The 17,684-nt window shown below is 44.3% G+C and overlaps 1 protein-coding gene across 1 annotated transcript in view; it reads right to left on the minus strand.

The window, feature by feature from the left end:
* Window positions 1-540: 540 nt before the first annotated feature.
* The window catches only part of STK26 (serine/threonine kinase 26), a 73,026-nt gene continuing 55,882 nt past the window's right edge, over window positions 541-17,684 (minus strand). The window contains exons 4-11 of the mRNA XM_066581859.1: window positions 16,104-16,212; window positions 15,863-16,020; window positions 12,318-12,503; window positions 10,568-10,710; window positions 10,144-10,264; window positions 9,206-9,256; window positions 7,050-7,186; window positions 541-6,126 (exon numbers count right to left, since the gene is read on the minus strand). Of these exons, the coding sequence (XP_066437956.1) occupies window positions 6,105-6,126; window positions 7,050-7,186; window positions 9,206-9,256; window positions 10,144-10,264; window positions 10,568-10,710; window positions 12,318-12,503; window positions 15,863-16,020; window positions 16,104-16,212 (927 nt within the window). The 3' untranslated portion in view covers window positions 541-6,104. The remainder of the gene's footprint in view (window positions 6,127-7,049; window positions 7,187-9,205; window positions 9,257-10,143; window positions 10,265-10,567; window positions 10,711-12,317; window positions 12,504-15,862; window positions 16,021-16,103; window positions 16,213-17,684) is intronic.

Below are 17,684 nucleotides of genomic sequence, written 5' to 3' on the forward strand. Positions count from 1 at the left end.
ATTGAGATCAATGGTGTCACTGTGCAAACCACAAGTTATTGAGAACTGCAAATCACACACACAAAAAAAAAAAAAACATTCAAAAAAGGTTCAAGTTCTTGTAATTTGCAGACCAAGAAACTTGTCCGTGGGGGTTGTAGTGCGACTTACTTCAATGAGAGTGCAAGCATGGCCACTGAAAGTTAGCAGTAGGGAGTTTTGAATCTCAGTCCAGTGTTTTTGTGGCACACTCATTTTTGGGTCAGGAGCGGTATCACCACTCCTTAGGGAGAGCACCAAGAAGGTGGGTGAAGAGACTTATAAGGCCACCCATGCTCCTCTGGGTAATATGTAAATGATGAATGCTGCCATTCAATAGGTGGCGCTGCAGAGGTATTGTTCCAGCTTCCTTAGTCCTTTTTGGTTCCTGGTGTTCATGAATTCAGTACACAGCGCTGTTCTAGGTCTGACCTTCCAGGGGTGGAGAAGAACATCTGAATATGAACAAACCAATTTTTAGTAGAGCTTTAAAAAAATATAATAAAAATAAAAGACACAAAACAGAATTTAAATATTTATTCTTAAACCATTTAAAATCCCCTGAAATATTGAAATAAGCTTACTCTATTAACAGATTTACAAGAGTAATAACTACGAAGGATATATGGGTACCACTGTTTTTTTTCCATTTTTTTCTTTTTTATTTCTATCTGTGAAGTTCTTATAAAGCTTTCTGATTGACCATATTTACAACTTTTACTGCTTATATATTTATAAAAATATTTTATTTTTTTTAACGATAACATTGTTTTCAAAAACTATTTTCAGACTTTCTCAAGATATAAATTTGAAGTGAGTTTCGTTAGAGAGCAAAAAAAAAAAAAAAAAAATTGTTCCTTAAAATTAAAAACAAGAACAAGGAAAATTAAAAAAAAAAGTGAACTCAGTTGTGTAGGCACCACTGAAAAAGTTTCTCATTCCTTGGCAATAGCCAGTAATATGTTTTCAAGTGTCCCCTTAAAGCAGGAATTATGTTGGAAGGGTGGGGGAGGGGGGGGGGCAACTATCTACCCGGCGGTGGAAATAAGCATGCTGCAATTTGAAGCAATTTAAAACTATATATATATATTACATTTACAGGGCTTTTCAATTCTGCAAAGACCATCTGATCAACTGGGGTAGAAAAGTGAAGCACAAGTAACATAGTGCTGTAATGTGTCAGCAACCAGCCATGCTTTCCAAGTGGAGCTCCACCGGCTGCAACAGACTACAGCACTACTCCTCTAGGCATTCCCATATATGCACCCAAAAGTCTTTTAGATCAACACTGCATAAGGTCCTACTGCAGTCTGACCCAATATTTATATATACAAGGCAACGGGTCCCAGCACCTGATCAGAGTAAGGCTTTCGCTACATGGTTGAAAAAGCAGGACAAGGCCGCGTGGCGTAATTGGCAAAAAAAAAACAAAAAAAAAAAAAAACTTTCCCTGTGGCTCTTAAGACATTGCGCTGCCAGTTCTTCACAGCAAAAGCAGTATGTCTGCTGCCTAACTCATCCTATTGGGGAGCTATTAGACAATTACTTGACACTGCAGCATGCTCATTTGCATCAGATACTGGCGGTCACATCCCCTTAAACAACCACTTTCTCGGTTAATATAAAAAAAATCCAAAAACACTGCAATGGCAATTGGATAAAATGCGTCGGCCGCGCACCGCTTACATTTTATGGATTTGGCAGATCGTCTTCTGTACGGTGCGGGGGAGAGAGACTGGCCGTACACCACAGAGGAGGTTTGTGCGGGCCAATGTCTCTGGCACATGTGGGTATGAGCCCCCTTCGACATAAAAAAATAAACCTGGGCTCAAAAATGATTAAAAAAAACGCACACTAACAGATGATCATAATATTATAATAGAGCCGTCGAACCGCATATTATAATATTATAATTACACCACCTTCGAGGAAACAAACGTTGAAGTACATGCGGAAGCAATATATATATGTATATATGTACATGGGATGACCGGAGGAGAACATCCCATCAAGCAGTACCAGAAATATACTTCTCTTCCATTTACAGTTCTGCCGGTTGTTTGGAAAGAGCTTTTTTTTTTTTTTGTGTTTTCTCTATTTTATACTGCCAACCATCAAGTCTTTCCCTGGTCGTGTCTGAAAGAAACTCTATAACTTAGTTACTGGTATATTAAATGGTAAATACAGATCGTAAAATACACTTTCACAGGAGTATAAATACATCATGGTGCTGTTAGGCATGAAAAGTCTGGAAAAAGGAAAAGAAAAATGGACTATATTACATGGGAGATCTGATGATTGGGGGATGCTGGTGCAAACCATTGTCTCTGTACTTTGCCTGCGCAGGTGGAGCGGGCTTTGTGTGTTTACTTAAAGGCCCGGCGTTCCCTGCAGAAGCATTTAAGTTACATTGTTTTCTTTTGACAAGTTAACTCTAACGAAAAAAAAAAAAAGCCTACATCACGTTGCTGCAAAGCTGCAGGCATCTTCCAGAAGCAAAGACTTAAATAATGTTAGACAGACTCTGTCTACTTGCAAAAAAAATAATAATATTGCTTCGATTCTCCTTCAAGAAAATGAAAGCTGCATGAAAGACCTTCCACGTGGGAGAGCGGTACATAGAGTCTGAGCCAAGCCACCGGTTACATGCGATACTGCTGCCTGGTCATTCTGGAGAGCTTCCTCAAATTTGAAGGGGTTGTCCCACAATTAACTCTCATGCCATCCCAGACCCGTTACATGGTCCCTCTAGGCCTCTAATGCCAACACGTTTCACCGAAGTGGCTGCAAATGCATGGCCGCCTCTTCACTGGCACGAAAAACTGGGCCAAGATTGGGACCTCCTAAGAAAAACATGACCCAACTGCTGCAACATTTTAACCTTGTGTGTTACCAAGGAATTCGACCAAAGTCTTGTCCGTTTGTAGTCGTGCACTTTGAATCCGGTACCACGCAAGTGTTAATGAGCTGTCCTCTGGACAAGTCACCAATGGTAGATTGGTAAAGGGGTTTGTCACCCACGAATCAGGGTTCGCAGGTTCATGCACTGAAGTGGACAGCTCCATTCCAACAGCAGCAGCCAGGCTTGGTATTGCAAGCAGAGTTCTCACTAAAGTGAATTCTAGGAACTTTGCCTACAGTACCAAGTCTGGCCACTGCAGTGAGTACAGAGCTATCAGCTTGCTGCAGAAGTCAACTCTATGCACAAACCTGGTGAACAGCTGATCAGCAGGGGTCCTGGGTGTCAGACTCCTAATAATCTACTATTGACAGCTTGCCCTGAGGACAGGCCAGCAATAGTTTACAAATGGACAACCCCATTAAGAGGTGAGAGTGACATAAGTATTAATTATGGGTAACCCTTTAAGAGTACTAGAGGGTGGCAGAGGAGGAACAATACTGAGCAGCAGATACACATCCAGATTTTAAGCCTCTGTGGGCATGGATGTGAGAATTTCCAGCAAGTATAGAAAAGGTAAGTAATTAGAATTTAGAGCGACCCTGGACCTACACCCAGCAGAGTCGCTCTGTTTCAGCAGTGCAGTGATATGTTTATCCATTATTATAAACCTGTACCCACACTGGAACCAGCCATTTGTTTCTTTAAATGAATGCTCACCCTTTAATACCAAAATGCTCTGCTGATTTTTTAATATATACTTTTTTCATCATAAACGGGCGCTCTGTACACCACGGAGCTCTAAAAGCCTGCAGAGATTTAAATTTTAGTTGGGATCACCCACCACTAGAGGGCGCTTAGGACTGCATAGTGAGAGACTGAACTCATTACTCCCATCATATGTACCAAGCTGTTAAATAGGACCCATCACCAGAAACAGGTCCCTGTTCAGCCAACAGTTAACGGCCCGGTACGAAGCAATCATTTCTGTAAGTGCATGTCATTCCAGAGAGTGTGTAAGATTATCTGCAGGATGTCGCTGTAAACTGCCCAGCTCCCTGCAGGGGGCGAGCACAAACTTCCAGTTCATTGGGTCCCTGCACAGCGGGATCTTACCATGTCCAAAAAAAGTGTTACTACTGAATTGATGCAGCCGATAGGGATCAGCAACCATTAGTATCATTGTTACCGATCGATAACGGCAGCATTAATGCAGTAGATAATGCCGATTTGGACATAGTGTTTCCCCGAAAATAAGACAGTGTCTTATACTAATTTTTGTTCAAAAAGGTTTAACTTTTTTACATGTATAGCTGCCTGGACACTATTTAAATTGACTTTTTTAATTAACTGTTAGCAGGGCTTAGTTTTAGAGTAGGGCTTATATTTCAAGCATCCTCAAAAAGCCTGAAAAATCATTTTGCATCCTCAAAAATTCTGGAAAAAATCATGCTATGTCTTATTTTCAGGGAAACAGGGTAGCTGCAAGTTCTCAGAACTAGAGGGATTTCATAGTCCAACATGGAGTGATGCTCTGAAGGGGTTTGGGACCTGATGAATGAAGCTTGCAAACTGCCAAGTTCCCCGCAGGGGTTGGACACAAAGACATTGGACGCTGCTGGTTTTTATGAACTTTTTGAAGTGACATGCAGTTACAAAAACTTTACATTTCTTACTAGACTTCTTTTTTTACCTTAAAAAGGGGACCGTTTCTAGTGATCATCGTCCTTAAAGGGGCTTTCCAGGCAAATACTATTTATGACCTACCCGCAGGATAGGTCACTAGTTGATCCCTGGCAATAAACTGATCGTCCATCGCGCGGTCAGTGCAGCAGGGCCAGGCCGCAGTCACCAGGGTCGGAGCCAGAAATCGCAGAGACAGCTTCACTCCCATTAAAGTCAATGGAAACGTAGCTGCCTATTACACTTGTGGCTCCACCTCGGGATCTGACCGGGAAGTGTTCTAGGCGGCTTCACTCCCATTGAGGCCACGTTAGAGACTTCCGGCTCCAATCCAGATGATGACATCCAGCCCTGCTGCAGACCAGATGATCAGCTGATCGCCGCGAACACTGAAGGGTGGATCCCCACTGATCAACTATTGATGACCTGATGCTGAGGATAGGTCATCAACAGTATTTGCCAGAAAGTTCCTTCTGATGGGGATACCCGGTAGCTAACGGCTTATCTCTTAGGTCTACATGGGGGATTTGGAGCTCTGTACTGAGGAAACCAAAAAGATCCAACTGCTATAAAGATTATTGAGCAATTATAGAATTGTGGACCTAAAAAAGGCCACTATACACTAAAGCCAATACTGATGGGTACATCAGTCTAACAGTTCGCTATAAACCAGTAATCTCATCTTAAGTAGCTACACACGAACACGTGGCGATAGCACTGGTCTCTAGTAATACATAAGGCTGCAGAATTGGCGGCTTCTACCATTCTCAGGAGACAAGTGTGCCAAGTGCGGCTTGTTCTGGCATTTCTGTTGAAGGCTGGAATGCGGACAGACCCGGCCAGGACCTGGATCTCTACTGGACTCCACGGCCCGGTGGTCTTTTTGTATGGCATGGACTAGTGCTCATTCAGGAGAAACTGTGGTGTCCTAAGCGCTTGCTGTATAGCAGCTCCATTGTGCCTCCATGGAATAGAATCGCTTCATTTCCCACAGAGTAGCCACTTCTCATCCTATCTTGTCAAAAGATGGCAAAAAAAAAGTCATCAAAGAAGAAAAAAAAAAAAAAGAAAAAAAAAGACCAGCAGATCAGTGTACAGTGCAACACAACCACCACAAACATACTGTCATCACTTGCACGTTACTAACTTAGCAACTGTTACCCAACAGCAAAAACAGCATATCAACATGTAGAGGGGTTCAACAAAGGAGTAAAGTAGTAAAAGTCTTTACAAAATAATTTCCAGAAAATATAAAAACCATTTACACCATCACAAAACAAAAATATATATAACAAAAAGGGGAGAAAACAAAAAAATTGGAGTTTCTTTGTTTTCCTTCCAAACTGTCAATCATGGTCATGGATGTGTTTTGCAAAGACCCAAAAGGCACAAGGAGCTGAAGATGCTAAGCACGGCCAGGCGTGAAGTACTTTTGGTGGGTGTTCCTCTCCCATTTTTTTTTCTTTTTTTTTTTTACAGCGATGTCGCGGTCATAACACGATACTTAGGAGTCGCTGACCGGAAACCTGAAAATGAGATCAAATATTAGGGTTAAGAAAATGGCGCACAACGTCCATAGAAAACGCAGAATTTTAAAGGCCACATGCACACGGCAGAGTCTGATTCCGCATACGTAATCCCACAGCGTAATGCGGCCTTGGCAGCAGTGGCGTCCGCGTGTGCCCGCTTTCTTCAATCTCCATCAATACTGCGGATGGTCCGCAGGGCTCGCCGTCAGACAACGCAGAGTATAGTTTGTTTTTTTTAAAACTCCTGCTTTTCCCGCAGAATCTGTGGCCCGCTCGCAATGTCAATTGCGGACAGGCCGTGAGTCGGGCGGCTTCTATTGTCTGTGTGGACTGCGTCCATTGATGTCGCCGCAGGAAAATGTAGCATGCTGTGATTTTTTATCTGCAAGCAGTATCCCCAATTGGTTTCCGCTCACTTTTGCATAGCATGCTAGGAGATGCTTACTGATCCAGGAGGGCAGACATGTGCACCACCCCAACATGCAGGCTGCCATACTGCCAAATGAGGGAGCCGGTTACACCCGTGGAGGACACCTATGAGATGGCCACTCGCACAGCCTCCTATATAGAGGGGGCTGGCTGCCTAGTGTAAATACAGGATGTCAACCTTCTGGTACATGTAGTGCAGGCCAGCAACACCATATATAAATTCGGTGGGCCGCCCTGCACCTCTAAACTGAACCACATCGGTACTGCCACCTAACAGCTCACATTTATTATGTATTATTCACATGCAGTGAAGTGAAGTAGCTTCACTTCTCTAACAATTCTAGTTTGCTCCACTAGAGGGCACTCTCACAAACCTTACAAAACAGAGAATGTCTTAGATTTGCTTTATCACAATAGTGACTCCATATGGACGCTGCCACCCCTTCAATACATTAGGCCTCCTTAAGACCCGCTTCCCTTACTGTACTCACTTTTGGAATTTTTCCATAAGCTTCTTTACCATCTTGTCAGTAATTCCAGGATAAGTTGCTTCAGCCAGGTTCATACTCTTTTCAAGTTCTTCAATTGCATTTTTCCTTACGGTGTTGTTTCTGTCTTGCTGTTTAAGCTGCAAAAGACAAAAAAAAAAAAGAAATCTAAACTTCCTTGAAGCCTCTGATTTAGAATTTATTTCACATCGCCAAACTACAATGTTTTCCATCAGACCGCGATCATCTTCATGTTGGCGTTAACCCGATAAAGGACCAAGGGCTGTAAGTTTACGGTGCTTGGTCCTGGGCTGTAATCTCAACAAATAGTAAAAAAAAAAAAAAAAAAAAAAGTTGGATTAAGGCTTCTACAATGTAGCAGCAGGCCGGGTCCGCAGACTTAGTTCCAAACTAAGGTTAACCATCTTCTATCATGGGGGAAAGGGATATATAGTAAATGCAAAGTTGGCCATGAATATTAGAGGTGGATGAAATAGCTGCGCACATTTGGACTGACACCTCTAAACGTATTGGTTAATGTATAGCCGAAGCGATAATCTGTTCTAAGTATGGTAGCTTTAAATCTGTCTCCATACCCTGACCTGTAGTCAGATTGCAGACCTGATATCCAAGTGAATGCGTTGAGGATAGGGAGGGGAGGGTAAATGGGTGCTTTTAGGCCCAATGTCCACTTGCACGCATGAATTCCACCGTTGAATCCCGCAGCGGAATCCAGCCGTGCCCGCGGACATCGGGAGGGGGAAAAAAAACAAAAAACAAGATTCTTACCTCCCCGGCTCCAGCACGGATCTCTTTTGCACGGGCTGCATCTTCTTTCTTCAGTCGGAGGCATGCGTAGTTTTTAATGTCTTGCTTTCCTGCGGATCGGCGGCGCAGTTACAATGGCAGCTGTGGCGGTGCCGCGGATATGACGGCTTCCATCGACTTCAATGGAAGCCGTCCCGCAGGGTACGCAGACAAAATGGAGCATGCTGCTATTTCTCCCGCGTGTGCAATCCGCACGCCGGGGGAGGGAAAACAAAAATAAAATCACATCCGCATGCTTTAAACTGCCCTGCAGATGCTCATGCATTCCTATGGGGTTCTGGAGCTGCGGATCTCATGCGTGGATCTCATAATTAAAATAGCTGCCGCCAGGTTCATGCTGCGAGAGCCATGGCCAGCAGGATTCGGCGGCAAGTATGCGATTGCCCCTTTGTATGAGTTATTCTGAAAATCTGCAGCATTTCAGAACACACTTTAAAAGTTTGACTGAGAACAAAACTTTAACTCCTTAATGCCACAGGACGCGAGTTTACTTCCTGGCTGCAGGTTACTTAACGCAACAGGACGTTAACTTAAGTCATGCGCATGTCGTGGGACCAGAAGCGGAGCCTGCACCATCCCGACACCAGTGGGGGTTTGTTGTTACGGATACCCGGCCTTCCGCTGCAACAGCAAGAGCACAGCGATCCTTGCTGTTACCCCCTACATGCAGCGATCTATGCAGAACAGCATGTAAAGGGTTCACAGAGGGAGTGCGCTTGCTCAAACGTCATCAGACCCCCCGCAATGTGATTCTGCAGGGGTCAATGGGTTGCCATGGCAACAGGACGCCAGATACTGACGTCCCGTCTTGCCATTGCCTATGATCACCATTGTAAGCGATTTTTGCGCATTTTTCCCTATTTGTATAAGCAAAAGAAAATCCCATATATTCGGCATCATCATGTCCAGAACTACCCGCACAATAAATTGAACACTATTCATCCTGCACAGCAAAAACCGTAAAAAAGGGGAAAAAATTCAGTCTATGGAAAAATTTCTTAATGGCAAAATTAATGCGTTCTCTCTGCATCTCCCCGCCTGCAGCATGATTGACAGCGCTGTCCCAGTTTGTATTGGAAGAGAGTTGTCAGTGAACATGCTGTGGACAGCGAGAACCGTACAGACGGCTTCTGACTCAGAGATCCCTTCTGAGTCAAACTTAAGTGTTTTGTTTTTTTTTGCCGAAATGCCGCAGCTTTTTAGACCCCCACACAGCTATAGGCATACGCGTCCCAGGTTCATGCTGCTCGTGTTTCGGGCAGCACGGACCTGATGACAAGTCCCCTTTAAGAGGTCAGCATGTATACACATTAGACCAGAAGACGACGTACCTCATCAAACACTGGTGATAAGGAGCTCAGCGTCTTCACAAGATCTTGATCCTGAAACAAAGGCAATACGATAAGAGCAGTCACTACATTGTAGACTTGTAGCATCACAATACGGCAGCATGCTAAATATTTGTCAGAAGTTACAGATGTGAGGGAACCACTGGGCATTGGCATCAGTTATAAGCCTCATGTGTGCCCCAGAGTTGAAAAAAAAAAAAAAACCTGTTAAAATTTAAGGCCTATTTAGATTGGAAGAATGTCGGGCAAACGATGCCCAACACTCGTCCTGGCATACACTCGCTCCCGTGCTGGAGATACTATCGCTGGCTCACAGCAGGGTGGCAGGCAGGTAGGCTGCAGGAGATTTCTCTCCTCGCTCTCCCCCGCCCATCTCCATTGACATAACATAGTGGCCGTTCAGTACTGAACGGCTGCCATTTACACTGAGCGATCAGCTCATCGTCCATGCTGCATAAACGAGGAATGATGAGCTGATCGCTGATCTCTGTGTAAATAGTAGCCATTTAGTATTGAATGGCCGCTATGTTAAGTTAGTGGAAACGGGTGAGGAACGCAAGGAGAGAAATTTCCTCCAGCCTTCCTGCTGTGAGCCGGCGATACTAGCTCCCGTGAAGCAGCATTGGAGCTAGCGTGTGTGGGAACGAGTTTTGGACGTAGTTTACCCAACATTTGTCCCATCTAAATGGGCCTTTAGAGATATTGGAAAAACGTGCACAACCATTCTGTGACACCAGTAAGGATTACTCAACCTTCACACTTATTAGGCTATACAGTATTGCGAAAAAGTACGATTATAAAGATGGGGGAAAAAAAATAAAAAATCTGAAATGAAAAAGCAATATACCAAAAAAAAAAAACAAACAAAAAAAAAAACATGAAAGGAACACAGAAAAACAGTTTAATTCAGATTTTTATACCATATTACGCCGTGTATTTCCTGTTCCATTCTGGTATTCATTTGCTTCTTGGCTTGGCTTCTTCTTAACCGTGGTGAAACTCCATTCAGGATGCGTATTGTTCTCCTTATTACTGGGCTCCCTGGAAGATAAAGGGCGTACTTTATAATTTCACCACAACCCTTATATCACTTAGTATTTTCACAGTTACTACCGAAATACTAACAGACCGGAATCCTATAGGTGGAAAGTATAGGCAGAGGAAAGCCTACACCGCCAACCCTTCTTGTATGGCATAATGACCCTGTATTGTGAAACCGCTTCCCATCTAGTAGATGTATGAAGATATAAGTCTACTAGACTCTACAACGTGCGTACGCCAATACTGAGTGGCAAACCCATCGCCAGCTACCTATAAAACCCAATGCAGTGAGTGAATACTTACGTATCGGAGTCATCGGACTCGGAGTCGCTGTGGCCCTCGGCCTTCCATCGTTTATACCTGTCGATCAACTCTGTTAGGTAAGACGTCCGCTTGGCATTTTTCACAATAAACTTGTGCTTGAGAAGTTCTTTGGCTGTAGGTCGCTAAGAAACAGGACAGATTGTTTTACGTTTTCGCAACTCATATGCTGGTGATTAATAGCATTACACAACAGCGGGGATCAGAGGCTCCGGAGCACAAACCGAAGAATAGAAACCCTAGCTACCGGCACTGCTGATGTAGATACCGTATACGAAGCTTTATGGTGACCGCATTGAATTACTCTGTCTATTAAAAGGTCAGGTCCAGGGAAAAAAAAAAAATAGTCCAAAACCATAAACTGTTCAGTAGCCAAAGATTGCTAAAAACGCCACATTGTTGTAAATGACTGGTGATACAATGTAACAGTTTTGCTTACACGGTTATTGACTTTTTTTGCTAAGGGCTTCTTGCACAAATGACACAACGGGTGTAGATATATTGGACGTCAATTAGACACCTCTGTAAATTGTCACGTTGTCATCACATGGATGATGGTTTGTTCTTGAGAAGCTTATTCATGTGCCACAACCAATATGGTTCCCCTTTTGTCTTGTGACTTTTGGAAGGTAAAAAAAAAATCTGCCATGACAATAGAGGAAAAACAGCAATAACCCATTAAAGCAAAACGGCTATTATACTGGGCATCACTCTGTTCCAATTTGCCAAAATGTGCCATTTTTACACTCTGGGTCTTTGTCAGATTGTGTTCACACGGGTGTTGAGCATGGTTTACTGGATCAGCCGCCTACATGGAGTTCAACAGTACGTTGATTTTTGGGACTCAAAACCCAAACTACATTTTGCTTCCACCATGTTGGGTAACACAAGTTTTATATAACTGCCCCACTGTGTGGATGAATTACTCAGCAACGGGCAACATTGGGTTGAGTAATGTCTTTGGTACAGCCTAGCCTGATGTATCTGTAGGATATGTCTATTCGGCCAACTGCACAGCAAAGATATGAACTTGGATCACCCAACTATCTGCACAAATCTCTATATCAAAGTGAAAAGTGGGTGTCCAGTGACAAAACTATTGCAACAGGTAGGGGTCCAACTTTTGGGTAGGAGAGGCTTCAAGCCATCCAACCATAGACTTGGCAACACTTCAGTATCCATTCTGCATCGAGCTGACATTTTTTCAGATTTATTATACCCCTGTAGGGGCCTTGAACCATAACAGCTATGATCGCTATGATACTGCATTGCCTAATGCTTTGTACTGCAATGCCTTATCGCTCACAATAGCGATCATAGATCATGGCAAGCTGGGACGCCAGCATCTGGCATCAAGTGGCCACGGCGACCAATCAGCCCATCGACGGTCCGATGATGTCACAGAGGGCGCATGTTCCCTCTGTAAACCCTTTACATGCCACAATCCACATAGATTGCGGCACGTAGAGAATCAACAGTGGGGACAGCTGTCCATATGTACCCTTGCTGTCGCAGTGGGAGGCCGGCTGCTGTGACACGGCACAGGCTCCGGGTTCTAATCCCGTGCCATCCATCTGACGCAAGTATACGTCTTGTTACATTAAGTACCCTGCAGCCAGGACGTAAACTTACATCCTGTGAAGTTAAGGAGTAAAAGCAGTGACTGCAGCATAAATATAAACGAGCCCCACAGCTGATTAGTTCATTCTTATATCTGTAAAAGAATACTTACAAAGGATGGATCTTTGTTTAAACACGCATCGATAAACTCTTTGAAAGGTTTGCTGAAGTCTCCTGTTAACGTGGGGGGGTTATTTTTAGGGATGAGAAAAAGAACCCTCATCGGATGCATATCGGAGTTGGGGGGTTCACCTTTAGCTAATTCAATGGCAGTGATTCCCAAAGACCAAATGTCCGCCTGAAACACAAAGATAGAAACCAACGTAAGTGAAGACAAAAAGCAAACAAGTCTACGCACCGATGTGGAGGAAGAGCGCAACCCAAGACCGAGACGAAGACCATTGGAGCATTCACGTTCTCAATAGTTGTCGTCCCATCTGGACATCCCATTCCAAAACGAAGCGGCTCGGGTGATCAGCAGATTACTGTTAATTTGGCTTATCCTACTGCCCATCAGCCCTCCTAGCTGGGGAAAGCTCTGTGGTGATCATAGGAAAAGTGCTGCCCGAACGGGACAAATTGCTTTAATTTTTGCTGCCAATACAATATTTTACAGCATCCCCAACATGGATACGGCATTGGAGGAACTGCAGGGACCAGTAGATTGTGTGAGAAGTTACTCAAACAGTATTGGCTGTAATCGTGCCAACATTACGCATCTTCCTTGGTGGATGCAGGCGAGAACGAACCACAATAAGCCAACATAGAATAAATGGTCAAACGCTTATTAACATATGTCACATCTTTGAGTCAAACCATTACTGTCTCTGCTTTTATGTAAATGACTCCCCCCACATGGCATTCTGGGAGCTGTAGTTCTACAAGGGCTGATGACTACACAACGGCATTAGGACGGATGCATACAAGTAGCAGGTTCTCTTTAAATGCTTTGATTTCCCATTGCTTTCTATTACAGTTATGCCCAGGCTTGCCGACCTTCACCTTAGACTTGCATTCATCTTGGGAGCAGTTCAGTCAGGTATTTTTATCACCTGCTGAGCTCTTTATTGCCTTGGGACAAAACACAATGCTGCTCTCTAGATACAAAGATATCAAATCCGGGCAGCACAGCAGAACACTGTCATACCGTAATACAAGGCACATAAAAAACAAATCCTGTATGCAAACGCACAGCGGGGCGCTGGAAGTCAAGTTCCTGCATTTTGAAAGTGCAATCTATTTTCATTGAGAAAGTTGGGTTTACCAAAAGTTAACTTTAGAAAGGACCCGTCACCCCTCTGATAGGTCTCGGGAAATCCTTGTATTCCTCATTAAACAATTCTGGAGCATCTGTACTTAGAGGACCACCACAGTTCGGGTATTCCTCCTAGAAGTGTATGAATTGACAAATGGGTGTTACAAATGAGGGGCACATGTGCGGCGTCAGACACCTGTAGGGTCATGTTAACCCAACAAGGGGAATGTTAACACCCAGCTGTCACAGCGCAGAGTTAAGAGATCAGATGCTTTATCAATGAAGTAATTCCAGAGCCAGTATTTCCATGGTATGACTGTGGGTTGGCTGGTGGGCACTTCTGCGTCTTGCAGACTGGTGCCCGACTATCGCTCCTGTGCTCACAGACCCAATAGCCGTTCAAGGAGGTGGAGTGAGCCACGATCGCTCTGTCCGCCCGCCTCCATTCACCGTAAACAGGAGTCACTCACACATTGAGCGGTTCCTGTTTATATGGCCTATCTTTGCTAAAAACCAAGCAGCCCTAACAGGCGAGTGATTTCTCGCTCAGTGCCCTGTTGGCAGCCATATGTACACAATGGTTATTGCCCGAATTCACCGTTTCCAACAAGAATTCGGATAATCGCACCATTGCAAAAAATGCCCTTTACTTGTTGAGTCTACAATACATACATTTATGAAATTGTCAAGTAGGTAGATATTTACAGGACAGGGAATAACCATTAAAAAAAATATATAATAAATCGGTGGAGATCTAACTACTAGTACCCCCATAGATAACAGCAGGGTTCACAAATGAAGTGGTGGTCTCACAGGTACATTACCTTTTCATTAATTTTATTGGGATTGTCGGAGATAGCTGAGCATTTATACTTGGCAACCTCCGACAGACCCAGTGAAATGACTGAAGTGGTAGTGTTTTGCATGTTACCACTAACTCCCTTCAGGCGACCCTCTTTTTGGGATCCAATCACTGGGATCTCCATCGATTAGGCAGTAATCCCCTATTCACAGGGTTAAGGGATAAATTATTTTCGTAGGACAAAGCCTCTAAAAGGCGTTGTCCAGTTGTAAACTATTGATGGTTTATCAATAGAGGCCATCCACAGTAGATTGGCGGGGTTAGTCACCTGGGACTCCCATCAATAAACTGTTTGCCAAGCCAATGCCCTCATACACTAAACGGATTTTTGCAGGAAGCCGTTAGCCCTGTTCTCAGTGTAGTGGCCCAACTTGGTATTACAGGATAAGTTTATATTCAGTTCAATGGAAGCTTGGTTTGCAATGCCAAGTTAAAGGGGTTGTCTCGCGGCAGCAAGTGGGGTTATACACTTCTGTATGGCCATATTAATGCACTTTGTAATATACATCGTGCATTAAATATGAGCCATACAGAAGTTATTCACTTACCTGCTCCGTTGCTAGCGTCCCCGTCGCCATGGTTCCGTCTAATTTCGGTGTCTTCTTGCCTTTTTAGACGCGCTTGCGCAGATCCGTCTTCTCCCTTCTCCGCTTGGCAGCATCGGCATTTTGGCTCCGCCCCCTTGTACGCATCATCGCGTAGCTCCGCCCCATGGTGTGCCGGTTCCAGCCTCCTGATTGGCTGGAATCGGCACGTGACGGGGGCGGAGCTACGCGATGATGCGTACAAGGGGGCGGAGCCAAAATGCCGATGCTGCCGAGCGGAGCCGAAGGGAGAAGAAGGGAGAAGACGGATCTGCGCAAGCGCGTCTAAAAAGGCAAGAAGACACCGAAATTAGACGGAACCATGGCGACGGGGACGCTAGCAACGGAGCAGGTAAGTGAATAACTTCTGTATGGCTCATATTTAATGCACGATGTATATTACAAAGTGCATTAATATGGCCATACAGAAGTGTATAGACCCACTTGATTTCGCGAGACAACCCCTTTAAGCCACCGTTTTGGGAGCTGAGCAGTTTGCTTCCTGCAAAAGTCAACCGATCAGTTGTTCTCTGGACTCTTGTCTTTGTGCACCAAGCTAATCAGTGGGATCCCGGTTGATGGAGGACTTCTCCCTCAGGGTACTTCTATACGGGACAACTTTCATCGCTGCTATGCGAAAGCTCACTGAAAGGAGGTGGAGCGCCCTGGAGATTTCTTCAGACTGCACACCTCGATTCATAGATGGACGACTGTCTGTTTAAACAGACTGTTGCTTAATTTTTAAGTTATCTAAAATCCAAGCCAAATCGGACAAGCGAGTGATTCTCACTTATTTGCCCTGCCAGGTCCCATGTTTGAACAGTTTGGCAATGAACCACAGTCCTCAAACTCTCGAGGAATTACTCAGGCAACCATTGGCACGTATCAAGTATCCTTAGGTTATGGCTATCAATACTTTACAACTGGCCAACTGATTGATGAGGGATTGCCCTTACCTTTGAGTCATAGGCAGACTGCTGGATCACTTCTGGTGCCATCCAAAAAGGAGTCCCTACAAATGTATTTCGTTTTATCTGCGTATCAGTCAGCTGTCCAGCCACGCCAAAGTCAGCAAGCTTTACATCGCCTTGTTCTGAGAGCAGGACATTGGCCGCTGGAAGACAAGACAAGAGGTGAATGGAATCCAGTCCCGCTGTAGGCAGGGGGACACATCATAGAAACATGACTTGGACCAACCTTTGATGTCCCTGTGGATTTTATTTTCTGAGTGCAGATAATCAAGACCCTTCAAGATTTCTTTCAACATGGTTGCAATCTGGAACTCATCAAAAGGCCCCACTCGTAGCTAAAGAGAAAAAAGAAGTTACTAAAAACTTAGTTTCATGTAGCAAAAATTAATGTGAGGCGGACCGGCCCGGTTACAAGATTACAGAAATAGTAATTCTTCAGTCTTCTAACGTACACCGATGATACTATTCTGACAAAGCAGCACAGGCTTCGGCTGATTACACTGGATCAAGAAATAGGCAGAGTTCACACATTGTTTGCAAAGTTTTGAAAATCCCATTTGATATACAAAGTACTGGACAAAGTTTAACAAACCCATTCACATATGTAAAACTCCTGCACTGGGTTATAGACGTGCTGCACCAAAATCCATGCGAAGTATTCAATACGGCGATTTCCAACCATGGTGTCGTGGAATACCGTGACAGGAGATTTTTTTTTAACTTTTTGCAGGGGTACCCCGAAGAGTTGTTTTTTTTTTCCCCTCAGGGGTGCCCAGAGCTTGAATAGGTTGGGAAACACAGATTTAATACCTGCCGATTTTAGTGCAGATTTCCAGGCTGGTTCAATGGTGATGAGGGAACACGGTTACAGCATTTCTTATAAGCCAAGTGCCAACCCCAGTAGCCCGGCAAATAACGTGGCTGCCCGAGTTCTTACTGATCTTTAGTTTTCGCTCCTTGGCTACTAGAAATGTTTTTCACCTGGATCTCTATAGAACCAGTTCCAAAGGTCTACAGTATTTTGTTCTCTCACCACCTAGAAAAGCTGGGTTACAAGCCACATGACCGCTGTTTCGGCTTCCCTAGTTTGACACAGCTTTGCTCGACTCTAGAATGGAAAATACTAGTTCTGGATTTATACGGGACAGCATTGTAGTAAAATGCCGCCGCTCTGTAATACAACAGGTGGAGCAGGAAAACAAGCGTAGAAATACATCCGAGGCTCATGAGAGAAACGGGGTTAATACATACGTAGCCTTTATATATCATTAGGGCTGTGTACTGGTGAGCAGACCTCTTGGACAATAAAAACACAAGTCAAAACCATTTATAGGCACTTTCTGGGAAGTGCTGGAACACATCATGTCTTATTAGAGGAATGTCGCTGTGCCACAGGTCACCCGCTACTAGATGTATCTGTAGGCCACAACAAGCCGTTACATCTGCCCATAGGCAGGAATGTCGCTGTGCCACAGGTCACCCGCTACTAGATGTATCTGTAGGCCACAACAAGCCGTTACATCTGCCCATAGGCACAGAGAACAGTGTATGAGCTCGGTAACAAATAAGAAATGAAACCCCGTCCTGGTTTTTCTCACCTCGAAGACTAGAAGTCCTAACGGTTGCCCATGTCACTTCCTATATGGACAAGGAGCTGGTGTGCGCCCAGTACCAGTCACCGCTTATTGCTTATTTTGCCATGTAGGGCCACACGACCCATGGGGAAGGGGAATGGAGCCAATCTAAGAGGGCTTTCACCTCTAAAGAGGCCCCAAAGGAACAAGTTTGTAGTCTTTGGCCAGCATTT

This window comes from Eleutherodactylus coqui, chromosome 10 (assembly GCF_035609145.1).
Source record: "Eleutherodactylus coqui strain aEleCoq1 chromosome 10, aEleCoq1.hap1, whole genome shotgun sequence".
Classification (NCBI taxonomy): Eukaryota; Metazoa; Chordata; class Amphibia; order Anura; family Eleutherodactylidae; genus Eleutherodactylus; species Eleutherodactylus coqui.